Here is an 18,382-nt window from a genome sequence, read left to right as displayed (position 1 = left end):
ACTGACAGATGAATGGATAAAGAAGATGTGGCACATATATACAATGGAATATTACTCAGCCATAAAAAAAAAGGAAATTGAGTTATTTGTAGTGAGGTGGATGGACCTAGAGTGTGTCATACAGAGTGAAGTAAGTCAGAAAGAGAAAAACAAATACCGTATGCTAACACATATATATAGAATCTAAGGGGGAAAAAATGGTTCTGAAGAGCCTAGGGGTAGGACAGGAATAAGGACGCAGATGTAGAGAATGGACTTGAGGACACGGGAGGGGGAAGGGTAAGCTGGGACGAAGTGAGAGAGTGGCATGGACATATATACACTATCAAATGTAAAATAGATAGCTAGTGGGAAGCAGCCACATAGCACAGGGAGAGCAGCTTGGTGCTTTGTGACCACCTAGAGGGGTGGGAAAAGGAGGGTGGGAGGGAGATGCAAGAGGGAGGGGATATGGAGATATATGTATATGTACAGCTGATTCACTTTGTTATACAGCAGAAACCAACATAACATTGTAAAGCAATTATACTCCAATAAAGATGTTAAAAAAGAAATCCCCTTCCTCATTGGGGGGGGGCTGAGAAGCAAAACCAAAAAAACTGCAAACTAGATACAAGATTAGAACACCTGGTTTATTGGGAAAAATTCATAATGAAAACTGCAACTGCTTATTTTTACAACTTATAAGATAATAATTTGATACATAAAATGAATTGGTTTTCATTACATAAGTACAAATATTAAAAAAAAATCCATGTGATATATCATATTTGCCATTCAGAGAAATCCCACATCCCTGAATTCTCCTGTTGCATGTTTTACCTCAGATATTTTTAATCTGTTTACCAAGGGAAACCAGGTTTTTAACCGTATTTGAGTTTTTGATTACAGCTGCAATCTATCAGAAGCTGTGTCTACACGATTAGAGCCTGGTCAAGCCTAAGGCGAAAAATTCAAGCCATTTCTTCTCTTTAGGCTGTTTTCATGTTACTTTTGTGATGGGAATGGCCCTCTTAATGGTTTACTAAACAACCTAATCCCACCTAGAGGTTACGAAGAATTAGACCAATCCACCTTTTAATCCAGTCTACCCTAGTCTAGAACATATAGACACCAAACAGCGCAGAATTATTAGTAGCACTTTACCACACCCCAACCCTACAAACCACTTTAAAAGAGAAAATTTCATCTTAAGATTTCACTACTTAAGGAGGTCTTACTACTGCAACAGGCTTTGGCTATGAAAGAATACTTTCCTAGATGCCATATCAAGTTAACGGGAAGCTTAGCCCCAAATCAGTTATTCATGATGTTAATTAGAAATCCTCACAAATGATATGCATTTAGGAAATGATATGGCTTCTTTAAATAGCTGAAGGTTTGAAAAAATATTTATTTTTTGCATTTCTTTTAGAATATTTGGTCACTGGCAATTTTTACCAATATCTTCCTCTTCTCCTTAGTCCTTAATAGACCCCGTTCATTCCATCTGGGAAAAACAGAAACCTGATCAGATTACTCAAATCTCTGAAGCCTTCTCATTTTTACCTTATAAATTACGTAAGTTTCCTTCTCATATTCTTTTACAAATGCAATATAAATGGTATGGCTAGATGTAAGGAAACACTGGCATATTAGTAATTAGGTAATTAGTTAAAAGAAGTAAGTCTTGTTTAACTCTACAAATCACAGATAAAAGATGAATATGAAACTCTAAAACTATTTAAGAAATATCCTCTCCCAAAGTATTGTAGCATTTTGACTATAGTTTAATGATATGAACACTGCCCCAAACATAGGTTCAGAGTATTCCGGGGGAAACAGTTTCTTTCTCTGGAGTCCATCTCAGCAGCAGTGATGTTCTTCTGCTCATTCCTCACCTTAGGGAGATGTGTAGAAGTACCTCGGCTTGGCATTGCCCAGCAGGTCATCTGCATAGTTGGGGAGGCAACAGAAGAAGAAGGCACAGCCAATCAGGATAATCGTGGCCGCCCACCCAAAGCCGTAGGCCCAGTTATAGATGTAGATGCCACCAGGGCTGTTAGCCATGTTAAAGGTCTCGTTGTACTTCACAGGGTAAATTACCAGGGCGATGATCTGGAACACAGCTAAAAGGAAGGAAAAAAAAATACAAAGTATGAATGTATGAATGAATGAATGCATGGTAACAACAGATTATTTCCTCTTCCACAACATTTTTGCCTTAAAATAAGTATTAAATCCACCTAAATAATGCTGATAAAAGGGGCTGGGGGAGTCTAGTTAATCATAAGCCAAAACAGATGACTGAATATTGTGTGTCAGAGATACGTGGCTGAGTAGAATACTGAGTATATGAAATACAGAAAATTAGAGATTCATGTACCTATGTAAGCATTATATATACTAAAGTAAAACGTGCTGAATTGTGGTGTGCAACAGGAAGCAAGAGGGTAGAGGAGAGCCTACTTTTTCATCTTTGCTTTTCCTGTGCCAAACATAAGTTAATATTATCACTGTTAGCAAAATAAAACATATGTACATATACATATGTCTGTGTGTATGCACACACAGACACAGATAGAGGAATATTCATTCAATAAATAAATGACTAAATAAAACAATGAATCAATGATGCGAATGATCAATGGAGAATCAGGAGAAAAGCCTGCAGAGGAAGGGGGAATCTGAAGAATAAATAGAAATGAAGAGATGGAGGAGTGGAAGAAGAGCATTCCAGCCTCTGGGGAAATAGAAGCAAAAGAGGGGAATAACCACAGTGCTTTAAAAAGTGAAAGGGGGGGCTTCCCTGGTGGCGCAGTGGTTGAGAGTCCGCCTGCTGATGCAGGGGACACGGGTTCGTGCCCCGGTCCGAGAAGATCCCACATGCCGCGGAGCGGCTGGCCCGTGAGCCATGGCCGCTGAGCCTGCGCGTCCGGAGCCTGTGCTCCGCAACGGGAGAGGCCACAACAGTGAGAGGCCCGCGTACCGCAAAAAAAAAAAAAAAAAAAAAAAAAAACAAGTGAAAGGGAAGATACGGGAAGGAAAACATATGTCAAAAAAATTTCTAAACTCTTTGATATGAGTCACATTGTTACAATTATTATTAATCATGTATTAACAATTTACATTGCTTAAAAATAAAAGGAATTTATTAGATCTACTTTGTAGTCTTTTTCAATGAACATGCATAATTCTATAAAGCTCTAATGAGTATACACATGCTATGCTATGCTATGCAATTTTTACCTAGTATTTAGTATATGCATTGCCATGACTTTGGGTATAAGCAGATTTTAGCTCTGTGACACTCAGACGCTACTCTTCACAAAGAGGGATCAGCTGGCTGAACTCCCAGGAGTACGTCAGGGAGTGAACAGTCCTCGCCACCACCTTTCTTTCACCTTAATTTTTTTCTACTAGCTCCACAGATATACCCTTAACTAGTTTTCTTTTTTTTTTTTAATTACTAGAAAGGCTGTAGATGTTTCCACATCTTGATTTGTTGCTTCTATTTCCCAACTTAAAATGTTCTTCTTTGGCAACTTATGAAAGGCAATCTTAGTGCAGATCTTAAATATTTCTCTGGTTCCTGTCTACTTTATTTATTTATTTTTAAATATTTATTTATTTATTTATTTTGGCTGCACCAGGTCTTAGTTGCGGCATGCAGGATCTTTTTTTTGTTTTTTTTCAGTTGTGGCATGCAGACTCTTAGTTGTGGCATATGGTCTTCTTAGTTGCAACATGCGAATTCTTAGTTGCGGCACGCATGTGGGATCTAGTTCCCCCACCAAGGATCAAGCTCGGGCCCCCTGCACGGGGAGTTCAGAGTCTTACCCACTGGACCACGAGGGAAGTCCCACTTTCTGTCTAGTTTAAACAAACTCTCACTAGTTAAGTTTGTCATTTTCTGCAAATCATTGTGTATGACACAAAAGGAACACTTCTCTGCATTTTTCTCTAATATGCCTAATGATAAATGTTAAACATTGTTATTTACCCATTTTGGTTCATCACATAAAGTTCTTGTAATGGTTTGGATCAATTTTTACAAAATCTAAATTGTATTGGTGTTCAGTTATTCTGATTTTAACCCAATAATATACATCACATTAAAAAGAATTGTTATGAAATATATCTTAAAAATCAAGTAGGGCTTATTCAACATTATTACCACTAAAAATGTATTGAGATCTCTAGGCTTTTTATTTTTCTATTAAACATTTCCCATTCCACTTGTCCAACTTTGAAGAAGAGGAGAATTAAATTGTAAGATGAGAACACGGGGTTAAGCAGGACAGTTCAGCTGTTTATCTATCGAAACTCACCAGAACGAGTTTTTTTTACAATAACTCCTGCAAGCCTGTTAGCTAGAGATGGCGATTACTAGATCTTAAATGTTTTAATGTTAAGGTGGACAGAAGAGTTTTACTACAATTTCTTTTAATTTTGGTAAAATATACTCAACATAATATTTATCATTTTAGCCATTTGCTAAGTGTTCGATTCAGTGGCATAAATACATTCACAATGTTGTGTAATCATCACCACTATCCACACCTAAAACATTTTCAACATCCACAACATGTACCCATTACCCCCTCCCCTCGGCTGCTGGTAACCTCCAATCGACTTTCTGTCTCTGTGAATTTGCCTATTCCAGGTACTTCATACAAGTGAAATCATAAAATATTCGTCCTTCTGTATCTACCTTATTTCTTTCAGCATAACGTTTTCAAGGTCCGTCCATGTTGTAGCTCACATCAAAATTTCATTCCTTTTTATGGCTGAATGATATTCCATTGTAGGTATAGACTACCTTTTGTTTATATATTTATCTGCTGCTGAACACTTGGGTTGTTTCCACCTTTCGGCTATTGTGAATAATGCTGCTATGAACATGGACGTACAAGTACCTATTCAAATCCCTGCTTTTGGTTCTTTTGGATATATACCTAGAAGTGGAATTGATGGGTCATAAAGGATTCTTCAATGAACGTTAATGTCATAGTGTTATTTCTAATGGTGATTTATATAGGCATCTACCTAGTCTTCTAAGACATGTGATAGGAAGCTACATCAAATTGTTTCTTTGATAAGGTCTTGTAAATTTGAACTATAAAACACCAAATAAAAGTGGAGGGGGGATTCAACAAGATTCTTCATATGTTTTGTGATTCCTAGCCATTTCTGATTCTAAAATATTATTCCAAAAGCAAAGTTTGAAACATGAGGAACACTCGAGTAAACTTTATTTTGAATCAAGAGACATGTTTAAATGTACAGGGGACGGTTAGACCTGCACTGGCTGGTTCTCGGAGGCTACCTCCTTCCTCCCAGCCAGGGCCTTTTTGCTCCTCACTTATCCTGCCCTAGATCCTGCCATCACCTTCTTTGTACTCAGGGAACCCTGCGCACAGCAGTCCCACTCAGGCTCAGGCTTGATCCTATGGACCCCTCTAGTTACAAGGCTTCTGACTTGTTTCCAAAACCATATGCTCACTTTGTATTTATACCCCAGGTCTGTGGCTGGACTTCGGCATTTGTTCCATGAGCCTAAGTTAGTAGCTTGAGAAATGGACTATGGCCGCCTCACTTTGCCCTTATCAGCATCCTCTTCTTCTTTCCCCTCCTCAGGGAATCCAGATTTGCATCTAAATCCAGCTCTGTGGCTGGGGTCCTGCTCCTTTGGCAGACTTCCCTACTGCCAGGTGCCCACCTAAAATTTCAAATAATTCTTGCCTCTAGATTCTTGCTAGTTCTGATATTCCCTTAATAAATGTTCTCTCCAAGCCCCACCCAGCTGCATAACTAAGTTTCCCATCCCCCGACCCTGGCTCTAAACTGCAAAGAGGCAATTCCAGATCTGGCCCCTCCCAGATCCCCCATCCCACTGCAGAAAACCTTCTGTGACCCACCACATCCTAGGACTGCAGAACGCCTTCAACAAGTGCAATGGTTCAGGGACATTCCAGTCCCCTCAGGCATGGGGCTCATGGGAGGCCAGCCTGGGACCACTATGGAGACACTGCACTTCCAGCCCTGGTCCCTCGGGGCAGGGGTGTCAAGGGCATGGGGTCATCTACGAGAGATACCAGCAGGTAGAGTGACAACCTTCCTCACTTGGATGGGGGACATGGAACGCTGTCTCAGGCAGAGGATAAAAGGGATCCAGCTCTTAAAATACATCTCTCCTCTGTTACTTCTGCCTTTGGTGACACATTTTCCGAGAACAGATCAGGAACTGTATTGTCAGAGATCTTCTTTGTGGCGTGGACATTATTATATTGATGTCCCCTGCAGAGAGGAAGAAAGGATTGCTGGCACACAGTCTTACCAGCCAGGGCCAGGAGGCTTCCAATCATTCTCAGGAAGACAAGCATTTGGGATCCGCAGAGGGCAAAGAAAGAGAGGATGAAAGAGATCACCAGGATGATGAAGCCACAGAGGAGCATGGCGGCAGCTGCCTTTCCCCACCCTATAAGAAAGAAACAGCAATTAGTAAGACAGACAAGCCAAATTTAAAAGTTACTTATCAAAGCATCAATGGGTTTTTTTTTTCTTTCTACTAATTGTATTTGGGTGGAAGAACAGATTTTCTTGAGACAATACTTAAGCATCTCCATATTTTAAGGGAAGAATAGGCAATTCATAGGTAGGACATTAACATACTGATATGCAGTAATGCCTTATCCCCTCAGTTTTGGGGCAAATGTTTATACCTCCGAAATGAAAAGTAAACTACATCAAACTGTATCTCATTTAATAAACTGGCATATAAACAGGTATATTTAAAAGAGTCACTCAAGTTCTACTATAACATGACCACAATAAACAACATTTTTACTATGGAACAATCCAAATTACAATCTCTTCAGGAACTGTTTCAAATACCTTTAAAAGGATCTTTTTTCCATATTAAGGTTTGGTCCCATGCAAAAATAATTACTGAAAACTCATAGTACGTATGACCAGACAGAGATATAAAATAAAACAATTTAATTGTAAAGTAGCTAGCTGTGCTTTTTATAACAAGTTTAGGTGCAGACAACATTTCTAAATTTTAACTTGTGAAGTATTCAGAATTTATTGCACAATAATTCTCAGTTATTGACATGGGCCCTAGAAACAATAAGGATGAGGTGGAAATTGAGTTCTAGGTTTGAAGATCTACATGGGCAGCTCTAGCCCCGGGTCATTCTGCTCTGCCCCTGTGGGAAGAGGAGAGTCATGACTCCCAAGCTAAGGATTCCAGCCCATCATTCTTATCGTTCAAACTGCACTGATTTGTAAAATCTCTTCCCACACAACCTTCTCTCTAGAGGTAGTAACTGACATGTAGGAAGTAATCGCTCTGTGCCAGGCACTGGGCTGAGAACCCGCCGTGCCTTAGCAACCTGAATCCTCACAATAACTTTTTAAGGTTCACACTCTGTTATCATTTCTATTTTAGAAGTGAGATTATACTAAGCCTTGGAGAGTCCAGATAACCTGCCCAGAGCCACACAGCTGGCAGCCAAGTTTGATTTCCAGACTGTCTGAATCCAGAACAGGACTCTTTTTTCTTAAGATACAAGTTACATACTAGAAAATCCATCCATTTAAAGCGTACAATTCTGTAGTTTTCACTCCATTCACAGGGTTGTGCAACCATCACCGCTTTCAATTCCAAAATTTTCATCACCCCAAAGAGAAACCCCATGTCCGTTAGCAGTGCCCTTCTCCTCCCCGCTTCCTTCACCTTCTGATCTACTTTCTGTCTCTATAAATTTGCTTATTCTGGACATTTCATATAAACGGAATTATATACTATGTGGCCTTTGTGACTGTCTTACGCTTTCACTTAGCATAATGTCTTCAAGGTTCACCCATGTTGGAACAGCATGGATTAGGACTGCTTTTCTGTTTGTTTTTTGCTTTTTGTTTGTTTTTTTTTTTTGCGGTACGCGGGCCTCTCACTGTTGTGGCCTCTCCCGTTGCAGAGCACAGGCTCCGGACGCGCAGGCTCAGCAGCCATGGCTCACGGGCCCAGCCGTTCTGCGGCATGTGGGATCTTCCCGGACCGGGGCACGAACCCGTGTCCCCTGCATCGGCAGGCGGACTCTCAACCACCGCGCCACCAGGGAAGCCCTGCATTCCTTTTTATGACCAATAATTATTCTATTGTATGGATAGCCCACACTATGTTTACCCACTCATTCATTAATGGATGAACATGCACCCTTAACCTATTTTTCTTTATTGCATTTGAAAAGGAGAGCTGCGTGTACCTCGGCACTGGTTTTACTCCAGCTTTAACCGAGCTTGGCTGGCAAACAAATCCTGACTTAATTTGGGGTCATTGGACTGGTCAGTGTTAGACAAAGTTAAGGACTAGCAGAAAGAACGAGGGCTTGGGAGCCAGCTTGCCCTCGTGTATACCCTGCCTCTGTTACCTATTAGCCACTGTCAGTCTGCTCCTCTGTTAACCAAGGCTAAAATGCCTTCTTTCAAGATTACGGTGAGGATGAGAGCTCTTGTGTGAAAAGTCATGGAGCTATTAATTCTCCAGCCCTCTCTGTTCAAAAATGTCCTCATGTATTCCGATGACTTTCTCCAGTACCTCAAGTTTTCACTTTATTCAACGTTCTCAAGGTTCTACACTGTCACATGAAGACTTTTCCTCAGTTCTCCACTGCATGTTTACATCTTCAACTGTTAGAGACAAACCTGGGCTGAGCTCCTCTGTTCCCTTCTCTAGCCTCCACACTCCCTCCAAATCTTCATCTAGATTCAGGGATGACTGGGGTATAATAGGTAATTAAGGAAACGACACATGCTCAATGTTTTTTACATGCTCAAATACCATGTTTTCACACAGATTACCCCTTAGTGGCACTGGTCAGGATGGCGTCATGACAGTACCTGAGTGGGCCTAGTTATATGTTTATAATTTTTATTACTTTCCTCCACGTCTTGCTCTCTTCCCGTGAGATCAGTAAGACCAAGGTAAAATAGAAATGTTTTATTTTAAAATAGACATGGATAAAGCCAAAATGTGAGATTAAGTCTCTTTTCTCACTTTTGCCTTGTCCTTCGAGTAAGGTAACTTTCCAGAGGAAACGGACCATGCTTTGGAAAGAACATTAATTAATCAGACCATCTCGAAGTCTAGCCCATAAACCACTGACTCAAAATCATCAGTGGTGCTTATAAAAAGTATGGATTCCGGGCTTCCCTGGTGGCACAGTGGTTGAGGGTCCGCCTGCCGATGCAGGGGACGCGGGGTCGTACCCCGGTCCGGGAAGATCCCACGTGCCGCGGAGCGGCTGGGCCCGTGAGCCATGGCCGCTGAGCCTGCGCGTCCAGAGTCTGTCGTCCGCAAAGGGAGAGGCCACAACAGTGAGAGGCCCGCGTACCGCAAAAAAAAAAAAAAAAAAAAAAAAGTATGGATTCCTACGCATCCCTCCAGACATACTGAATCAGAGTTGGAAAGGAATCTGCATTTTACTGGTATTTCTTACATTTATACTAAAGTTTGAGACCAACTAAGAGAGATGATTAATCTTCTTATAAAAATAGCTGGAGCATGTAACTTTCAGTATGTAACCCACTGTCAGTTACAGTCTCATGTCTGTAGATTTTAGCATGGCTACTGCCAATCATTAAATTCAATTAAATAAAATCATTAAATTCCAATAAGCAGACACTGAGTTTTCCTTTTAAGGTGACTTCACATGTTTGAAACTGTTCAATGAAAAGGCAACACAGCTATATAAGCCATACAGAGGAATGCAAACAGGAAGATCAGTTGTATAGCAGAATGTGAGTTTTCAATAAAAACAGGAGAAGCATCCTAACAGGGAACATATTTAGTAATCAAACTTTGACAATCACAGATTAAGGTTTTTAAAGTATAGCTAAATAAATTATGTATGATGTTGCTATAAAGAGTAACATCAATCATTTTGCCTGTTTATTTGAGGAAGATTAATACAAAGTTAGATTATTGCTATTACTGCTTCCGCTGACATTACTGCTGAGGTGTAATTTACATTTAGTTTCAGGTACTTGAAAGGAATTAAATAAAAGAAATAGTAAGCCAATTCACCTAACCTAAAACCAACAGGTGAATGTAAATATGAACAGATCATTTTAAGAAATTTTCCTATGTTATGTTAAATCAACTCAATTAGCATCTTATTTAAAATGCTGAGTCTAAAGAAAATCAAAATGGAAAGTTAAGAAACAGTCTGTCTGGAGAAAGGCTGCCTTGGAAGTAGAACGTGTAAAACCTGGTCCTTGAGAGTGGAAACACCCACACTGATTCACTTAACTATCATTTAAGATGTGGCACATATATACAATGGAATATTACTCAGCCATAAAAAGAAATGAAATTGAGCTATTTGTAATGAGGTGGACAGACCTAGAGTCTGTCATACAGAGTGAAGAAAGTCAGAAAGAGAAAGACAAATACCATATGGTAACACATATATATGGAATTTAAGAAAAAAATAATGTCATGAAGAACCTAGGGGTAAGACAGGAATAAAGATACGGACCTACTAGAGAATGGACTTGAGGATATGGGGAGGGGGAGGGGTAAACTGTGACAAAGAGAGAGAGGGGCATGGATATATATACACTACCAAACGTAAGGTAGATAGCTAGTGGGAAGCGGCCGCATAGCACAGGGAGATCAGCTCGGTGCTTTGTGACTGCCTGGAGGGGTGGGATAGGGAGGGTGGGAGGGAGGGAGACGCAAGAGGGAAGAGATATGGGAACATATGTATATGTATAACTGATTCACTTTGTTATAAAGCAGAAACTAACACACCATTGTAAAGCAATTATACTCCAAAAAAGATGTAAAAAAAAAAATTACAATGAGGTATCAACTAAAAATAAAAAAAAAAAAAGATACAAATCTTGACATGGTTTTGAAGGTCCTGACTGATGGATAACAAGGAAGGCAATCTGCTGCCTCATGTCAATGACTATTTTGTTGTAAGATGATGAGATGGATCCTACCAGGTCTGAGCAGGGTCCTTCCAGCCCAATATTCTGCCTGAGAAGGGAACCAACAGCCATGTAGACTAACAACATGGCAATTCTCCATGACATACATTTTGAAAACTTAAGATAAATCTGTAGGCTAAGTGCCTTTGGTCTCCCTTAATCACCCAGAATGAGTCTAATATCTATAAATTTACCCAACCCTTTGGGAACTATATATTTTTATATTATACCTTGGTCTAAATTGTACCCTATTTACCAGCCTCAATGGAAAAACATCAATTTGTAAAACTTATCTTGAAGCTACTTCTTTCATGATTCAACATCAACAGATGGTCCTCAGGTCTTTGAAGACAGTCCATCTTCATCTATTCTGAAGACAAGTCTGTCCTTCATTAATATTTTATACACTAAATTTCTGCCTTTCCTAATCCGCATTTTACTGGTATTTCTTACATCCATACTAAAATCTGAGAACAGCTAAGATAGATGATTAATCTCCTTATAAAAACAGATTGCAGCACTGCCAAAAAGGAGCGTGTAACTTTCAGTATGTGACCTACGGTCAATTATAGTCTCATTTCTATAGATTTTTTTCATGGTTACTGCCAATCATTAAATTCAATTAAATACTATCATTAAATTCAAATAAGCAGAATGTGTGTGTGTGTGTATGTGTGTGTGTGTGCGCGCGCGCGCGTAGGGGATTGGGGAAGGATTGTCATTGTCAATTATCTTTCTCTGAATTGAGACCACAAAAGCATGCTGCACTCCAGGTAAACAGAGTTTCTGCGCAGGAATGTTGTTTTTGTTTTGTTTCCTTAAGGGAAGATAAATTTGGTGTTTCATCTATATATATAATTTATTCTGTCCTAAGTTTATTTTCTAAGTACCACTTGAAGAAATTTATGTTATCAAAGAAACCAGCAACATTATAAATCCAGTTTTAGATAAGATTCATTGAAGATCCAGTTAGGTAATGAATGGCTTATCCGATTTTGCTATTGCTTGCAAAGATTCAACATTAAGTCAACGACATGGAAACCATTCACTGGTTACTAATGAAATTCTGAGTTTTTTCTAAAAAATGTTTTTAAGTTTTTTGTAGGAGGGATAATGCTATACGTTTTTCCAGAGATTATATACTAAAACATGATGTTACAAGGCAAATACAGCTGGGAAAAGACCAGTAAGATCGACTGAGAAGCAAAGAGCAATAAAAGTAAAACTAAATAAATACCTTGACTATTAAGCTAGAAACCGTAAATCAAAGTTAAGTTTATGAAAAGAAAAAATAAATAAACTTTTATTTTAAGACAAGGCGAGCACTACTGCTATATCGTGGGTGACATTTTGGAGACTGTCATTACTTTTTCAACCCAAATTAGTATTTCTTTTAATGGATTTGCTGCATTCTTCAGTAGCTTTACATGTGGGCACCAAACATTGACCAAAACAGTCTGTGGCCTAGCCCCTTACTCAGTGCCCTGCAGATTCCAAATTGTCACCCAACTAGAGTAGAGGATGGTTCCTTTCCAGAACAAAGGATTCATCTATGAACCATACAGAAAGCCCTACCCATTAATAGAAGATTTTGTCAGATTCCTTCCTATTGTTTCTATAAAGTTCTTTATGTCATACACAAGCAGAACTGAAAACTGGACAAGACCATAATTGAAAAAATAAAAAAGATGCTATCTTGTGACCACCTAGAGGGGTGGGATAGGGAGGATGGGAGGGAGATGCAAGAGGGAGGAGATATGGGGCTATATGTATATGTATAGCTGATTCACTTTGTTATAAAGCAGAAACTAACACACCATTGTAAAGCAATTATACTCCAATAAAATATATATATATATATATATATATATATATATATCTCCTCCAGGTTCAAAAAAAAAAGATGCTATCTACAAATAAATATAAACATGGGTAGATGATATATTCAAAAAGACTGTTGCATAGTCAATGAGGAGATCTGCAGTAATACAGGCCAGTGCTTCTGAAACTTAAAAGTGCTTACGAATCACCTGGGGACCTTGTTAAAATACAGATTCCGATTCAGTAGGTGGGGCCTGAGATGCTGAGTATCCAGTAACCTCCCAGATAATACTGATGCTGCTGGTCCGTAACACACGAGTAGCAAAAATCTGGAGGATGACTCAGGAAAGCCTCCAAAAAAATCGACACAGGAAGAATGATTCTGCAGAAGGTTTGGAAGGCAGGAAAGGAATGGCTTAAAGGAAGAATGATGCCGGGGTCTCTGGGGAGAAATTCCACGGTAGGTGTGAGATTCTTTACATGCTCTACATTTTCCCCTGAAACTGAGCCAGATGATAACCCTTTCCCATTGGTTTTTATGGAACTTTACCCCTTTATGGCCTTCTTTTAAAGTCTGAGTGGGGAAACCATCCTACACGGGAAGATGGGAAAATACAGGAAATTCTGTGTGAACTCAGACGAAATAACTAGCAGCAAATTTGGAATCTACCCTCAAATGTTTGAAAATCTGTCCGTTGGAAGAAGGCTGAAAAGAAGAATTTACAGAGAAGCACATTTCACCTCTTGTCAGTGTAAGAGAGGTACTTTTAAACAAATAGCATCGTGGAGAAAATTAAGTTGCTGAACAACGGGAAGAAGTTCAGATCAGCCATGGGCGATGCTGATAGGTGGGCTTTGGAGAAAGCTTGAGTAGGCGCACTATTCATCCCTCCTAGATCTAATAGTGTAGGAGTCTCTGGCCATTTACAAGGAGAAAAGACAAATCAGGAATTGAGGCTCTCTGGTAGTGCTAAGCGCAGCAAATGTGGAGTAAACTGGTCAAGATCACTGGTTCCTAGATGTCTAGATTTTATAAATCAACATATATATATATTTTTAATTATGAAAATCAATTGAGAGTGTCCAACTTTTTGTTTTACTATGTACGAATGTGAACACATGCCCGCAAAGATTAATCTATCTACTAATGCCTAATTTCATAAAATAAGAACATTTGAATACGTGACCCTGCCCCTCTGCAAAAAAGCCACAAGAACATAATCTCAAAATGAAATCCTTTAAGTTGAATTTAGGCTGATGTAAAACTATTAACTTCATACTTACTGATATTTTTCTCATTTCTCGTACATTTAAGAACCATAGGGCTAGATGATCTAAAAATATTTCCTGTATTAACCTGATTCTTTGACTTATCCAAGGCTGATTTCATGTAAAAAACATTCAATGTGGTATCTTTGGTAAAAATGAGGCTCTGCACTTCTGAGTTCAGATCCAAGGCAAAGGCTCTCCAATGCTGCCACACTGACTCCCCGCCGTCATTCTTGGAGCGTAAATTCATCTCAGCTGTCCCTGTAATTTATGCATAAACTTATCTTCGTTAGTCTCTACCCTGACAAGTCAGAGCTTGCTTAGGACTTGAAATCTACATCTCTGATGCTGAAAATATCCTCCTGATGTACTCTTTCTTAAAACTGTAAAAGAAGGTGCCAGGAGTGCAAAAATACTATCTGTGAACATGGATTCAAATTTAATTTAGCATCTTCTTTTATTTATTTATTTTTGGCTGCGTTGGGTCTTCGTTGCTGTGCGCAGGCTTTCTCTCTAGTTGCAGTACGCAGGCTTCTCATTGCCGTGGCTTCTCTTGCTGTGGAGCACGGGCTCTAGGCACGCAGGCTTCTGTAGTTGTGGCCCACGGGCTTAGTTGCTCCGCGGCATGTGGGATCTTCCCAGACCAGGGCTCGAACCCGTGTCCCCTGCATTGGCAGGCGGATTCTTAACCACTGTGCCACCAGGGAAGTCCTAACTTTGCATTTTCTTTATACATGAAATTTGAATGATCATTTCAATGTTTAAATCTAGAGTTTTCTTTTCCAATTTTGAGGACTAGAAACCATGACTTTTTTAAAAATTCAAACAAGAATTTGTATTTATTTAGTTGTTACTATTATATAAAAGAAAATATTCAGTGTTTAATTTGATTCATTGATGAGGAAAAATGAGGTGATATGGTAATCTGAAATTCTTTTAAAAAAGTTAATGACAGTGAAGAATATAACATTCTGCTTTTTACATAATTCTATGGAACTATTTACCTTTATGAAAAAAGTCTCTATTATTTTATTATTGCTGATACCTGCCAGCAAAATGAACATATTGTTACAAATGCCAGCAAATAAAAGAGATAGTGAAGCACTTTGTAATAAACAGGTATACTTTCTTAATACTGTAGTTTACAGTGGTAAATCACAAGGTTTATTTTCTAGCACATAGCAAGAATTTTTTAAAAAGTGATTATACATACTTAATTCTCCATATTGAGATATCATTTTAACTAGAGCCATCAACCTTATTCCTTGTTGTGTTTGTACATACGTGGGAGTGTGTGGAAACTGCTTACTGTATTTTAGATAAAATATGACCTCACGTGAACATATTGTTTTTGGCAAGGCCTAACTGCAGCTATCTGAAAATCTCAAAAGTTCAGAGACGCCTAGATAATCAACCTACGGGATAGGAATACACAATTTCTACACCTGTGAGGCAAAACTAGCCAACAGTCCATGGCAGGAGACAGAGTGGAAGTATAATAATCACTCCAACTCATCTTTGACTTCAATAGCCTGGGATGGACCTCTCCTGGTGAAATCATAGCTGTTTTCTTCTTCCCAAGGTCACCTAGTGACAGTGGGCGCTAGATTCATGATCTGATTCTAGGGCTTGAGCAAAAGCCACGTCTAACACATCCTTAGCACTTGACTATCTTTGCAAAGGTCACCAGAATAACCAAATTGGAATGTGAAAGCCACCGACCGCTTATGAAAATCATTCTAGCTGCATCACAGAGGCAGTACTAGATTCCTCAAGGCTCACTTGGAAAACCGAACTTTTCTAAAGACCAATTTCTATATCAAATTGAAACATCAACTGTACACTGACTGGATCTGTCTTTTCTCTACGATTAAAAAAAGTTAATGCTTTAGACGCCTGTCTAATTAAAAAATTAGAAAAATTAGAAAACAGGAACAAAACCTGCTTACTCCCTTCTATATCAAAGCACTCTATCAGCCTGAGGTTAGAAGAGCCACACCCTAGGAAGGTGAGTTCATCCTGCAAATCAAGAAAAATAAAAACTGCATTGTGTATTTTTCACAAGAGGGCTGTGGTCACAGCCAGAGCTGTGCAGGCCAGATCATGTCCCAGCAATAGTGCTGATCTAGGCTCTGCCTGCACCCTTCTCCCCACGGCACACTAACCTCCGTAATTCATATGCGCAGGATCGCTGAATATTCTTTGGGTCTGTATTAGTCTTTGCAGTGAGATACGATTATCAAAGTCTGCTTAAAAACACACCTGTTTTAAGCAAGTCTATTAAATCCCCTACAAGATACTGAACTCTGTTGCATTTTAACCAGAAGATAGAGACATATTATTTCAAAGAAATTAATTCCCTTGGAAAACCTAAAAGACTTGGGGTAATAGAAACCCTGGCAGGTGTGCTCTTTGCGCTTTAAGAGAGGAAAAACACAGACTTTAAGGAAAGTAGGAATTCCATTTAGTCTTTACATTTTATTACCTGCTAAGGAGAACCATGCCTCCTTTGGGGAGTAAATTTTGGGGGAGAACTTCCAAATAATTCCACAGTAGATACAATAAAGCACCAAGCCCCTGATACAGGGTCCCAGAAATAAACAGAGTTTGGTTTGAAGCCCTGGGCCACTTTGGAGGTGCGGGGCAAGTCAAAGGTCCTAGCAGAGAATGGGGAAAAAAAACAGGGTAGCCTTCTTTCTCAGTTTTAAACTATTAAACTCAGTTGGTAAGGCTCCATTCAGTAGTAGTTGACTTTAAGCTTCTGATTATTCTCATACTTAAACCCTCCTCTCCCGAACCCCTCACACAATGCTAATCACGATAGACCCCGGCTGTTCTTCCCATCTACGAGAAAGCAGGGGGTGGTACCGGCCCAGAGCAAGCTCCTCTCCAGGCCCGCGTAATAGTAACAGGTAGTCCCTGAGGCTTCCTCCATGCTGGAAGAATAAAATACTCTATCTGCAGTATATTAAATTGTCAACTCTGCTTCATTTCGCTGGTGTAGAAGATGTGTTTGCTTTTTAGATTTCAAATCAGATTAAAATAAAGTTTTCTAAACAGCAATGCCAGGCCTAAGCCCAAAAGACACTCCCTCTAACAAGAATTAGCCTGCAGCATTAAACACTGCAGTATCTACTGAAATCTTCCCCGCTGAAACTTTGATTTAAAGCCCTTTTTTAAAGGAAGAAGAGCTGCTTTCACTTAGTTCAAGTTAAACGAATAATACAGCAACATTAGGGAAGGTACGCATTTTAAATACTTACATTTTAAAATATAAGGCATATTTCATATTTTAAGATATAAAATAGGTGGCGGAATGGGAAGAAATTTCAGTAGGTCTCCAAGAAAATATACCTTGTTCATTACATTTACTCAGCAAACCCTTTTCAAATGGCTGAAATCATCTTTTGCTGTACCGACAGACCCTACGAATAAACGTAGCTTGAACTAGGGCCATTTTCTTCCAGTGTCGAGCCTGATTTTGGACACGGAAAGCTGCTACTGCTTTATTTTGCTCGGGTCGGATGTATGAACCTAGGCTCTAAAGAGAGATTTGTTGAATCACCCATTACCCCCGACCCTGTTCAGTCCCTTCTCGACCCTGTTTAGTCCATTCTCATAGGGCGACTTCCGCACTCCCAGGGCGCCGGCGCTCGCCCAGCAGCCGCCCGGAGGACTTCACGGAGGCGGCGGCACTCACCAAATTTCATGAGGCTGTCGCATTTGCCGTCGAGGGTACACCGCGACCACAGCGAGGAGTACTCTTCGGTACCGCTCAACTGTAGCCATCCGTGGCCGGCCAACGCGATGATGTCGAAAATGATGGCGCTGAACAGGAGCAGGGGCAGGATCCACCTGCAGCGCTCGCAGGCCAGGCCGCAGGCCAGCATCTCGACGGCGGTGGCGGAGAGGAGAGGAGCGCGTGGGGCTCGGACGCCGGCGGAGAGTGACCCTAGAGAGCCGGCAGCGCGACAAAAGGGAGGAGGCCTCGGGGAGGCGGCTCCTGGAGGACGCGGCTCGGGGCAGGCCTCGGGGGCGAGGCGCCCGCCCCACCTAGATTCCGGTGACTCAGAGCGCAACGCCCTGACCTGCCCGGCTGGCCCAGGCGCGCGCGGGGGAGGAGGGGCCGGGCTCGGGTTACACTGGGCGTGTGTGAGCTTACTCTGCCCGGAGAGACCTGGAGCCGCGGGGTCCCACTGCCTCGTTTCCCTCTCACTTGGTCCTCTCGCATCCAGTGCTTTTCTTCTCAGTGCTTCAACGTGTACACATTTTAATCTGCGCATCACCAATTAAATATTTAACCCCTGAA

At 40.3% G+C, this 18,382-nt stretch overlaps 1 protein-coding gene across 1 annotated transcript; it reads right to left on the bottom strand.

Moving 5' to 3' along the window:
- Positions 1-617: 617 nt before the first annotated feature.
- Positions 618-18,084, bottom strand: PERP (p53 apoptosis effector related to PMP22). The gene is made up of 3 exons (XM_082856104.1): positions 17,774-18,084; positions 6,320-6,460; positions 618-2,108 (listed from the first exon to the last, which is right to left on the bottom strand). The coding sequence occupies exons 1-3, from the start codon at positions 17,961-17,963 to the stop codon at positions 1,882-1,884; spliced, it is 558 nt and encodes a 185-aa protein (XP_082712230.1). The 5' UTR covers positions 17,964-18,084; the 3' UTR covers positions 618-1,881.
- Between the last annotated feature and the right edge of the window lie 298 nt (positions 18,085-18,382).

This window comes from Leucopleurus acutus (genome assembly GCF_964270905.1).
Source record: "Leucopleurus acutus genome assembly, chromosome: 15".
Taxonomy (NCBI): Eukaryota; Metazoa; Chordata; class Mammalia; order Artiodactyla; family Delphinidae; genus Leucopleurus; species Leucopleurus acutus.
The sequence above is the reverse complement of the archived record's forward strand: the minus strand, read 5'-3'. Positions and strand labels throughout refer to the sequence as shown.

What these genes read in the sequence shown, in the direction of transcription:
- PERP (XM_082856104.1), bottom strand. Translation starts at nt 17,963, where the DNA reads ATGCTGGCCTGCGGCCTGGCCTGCGAGCGCTGCAGGTGGATCCTGCCC. An exon ending in CGACAGCCTCATGAAATTTG is followed by an intron (nt 6,461 to 17,773) that starts GTGAGTGCCGCC and finishes TCTTTCTTATAG; the next exon opens with GGTGGGGAAAGGCAGCTGCC. An exon ending in AAGCCTCCTGGCCCTGGCTG is followed by an intron (nt 2,109 to 6,319) that starts GTAAGACTGTGT and finishes CCTTCCTTTTAG; the next exon opens with CTGTGTTCCAGATCATCGCC.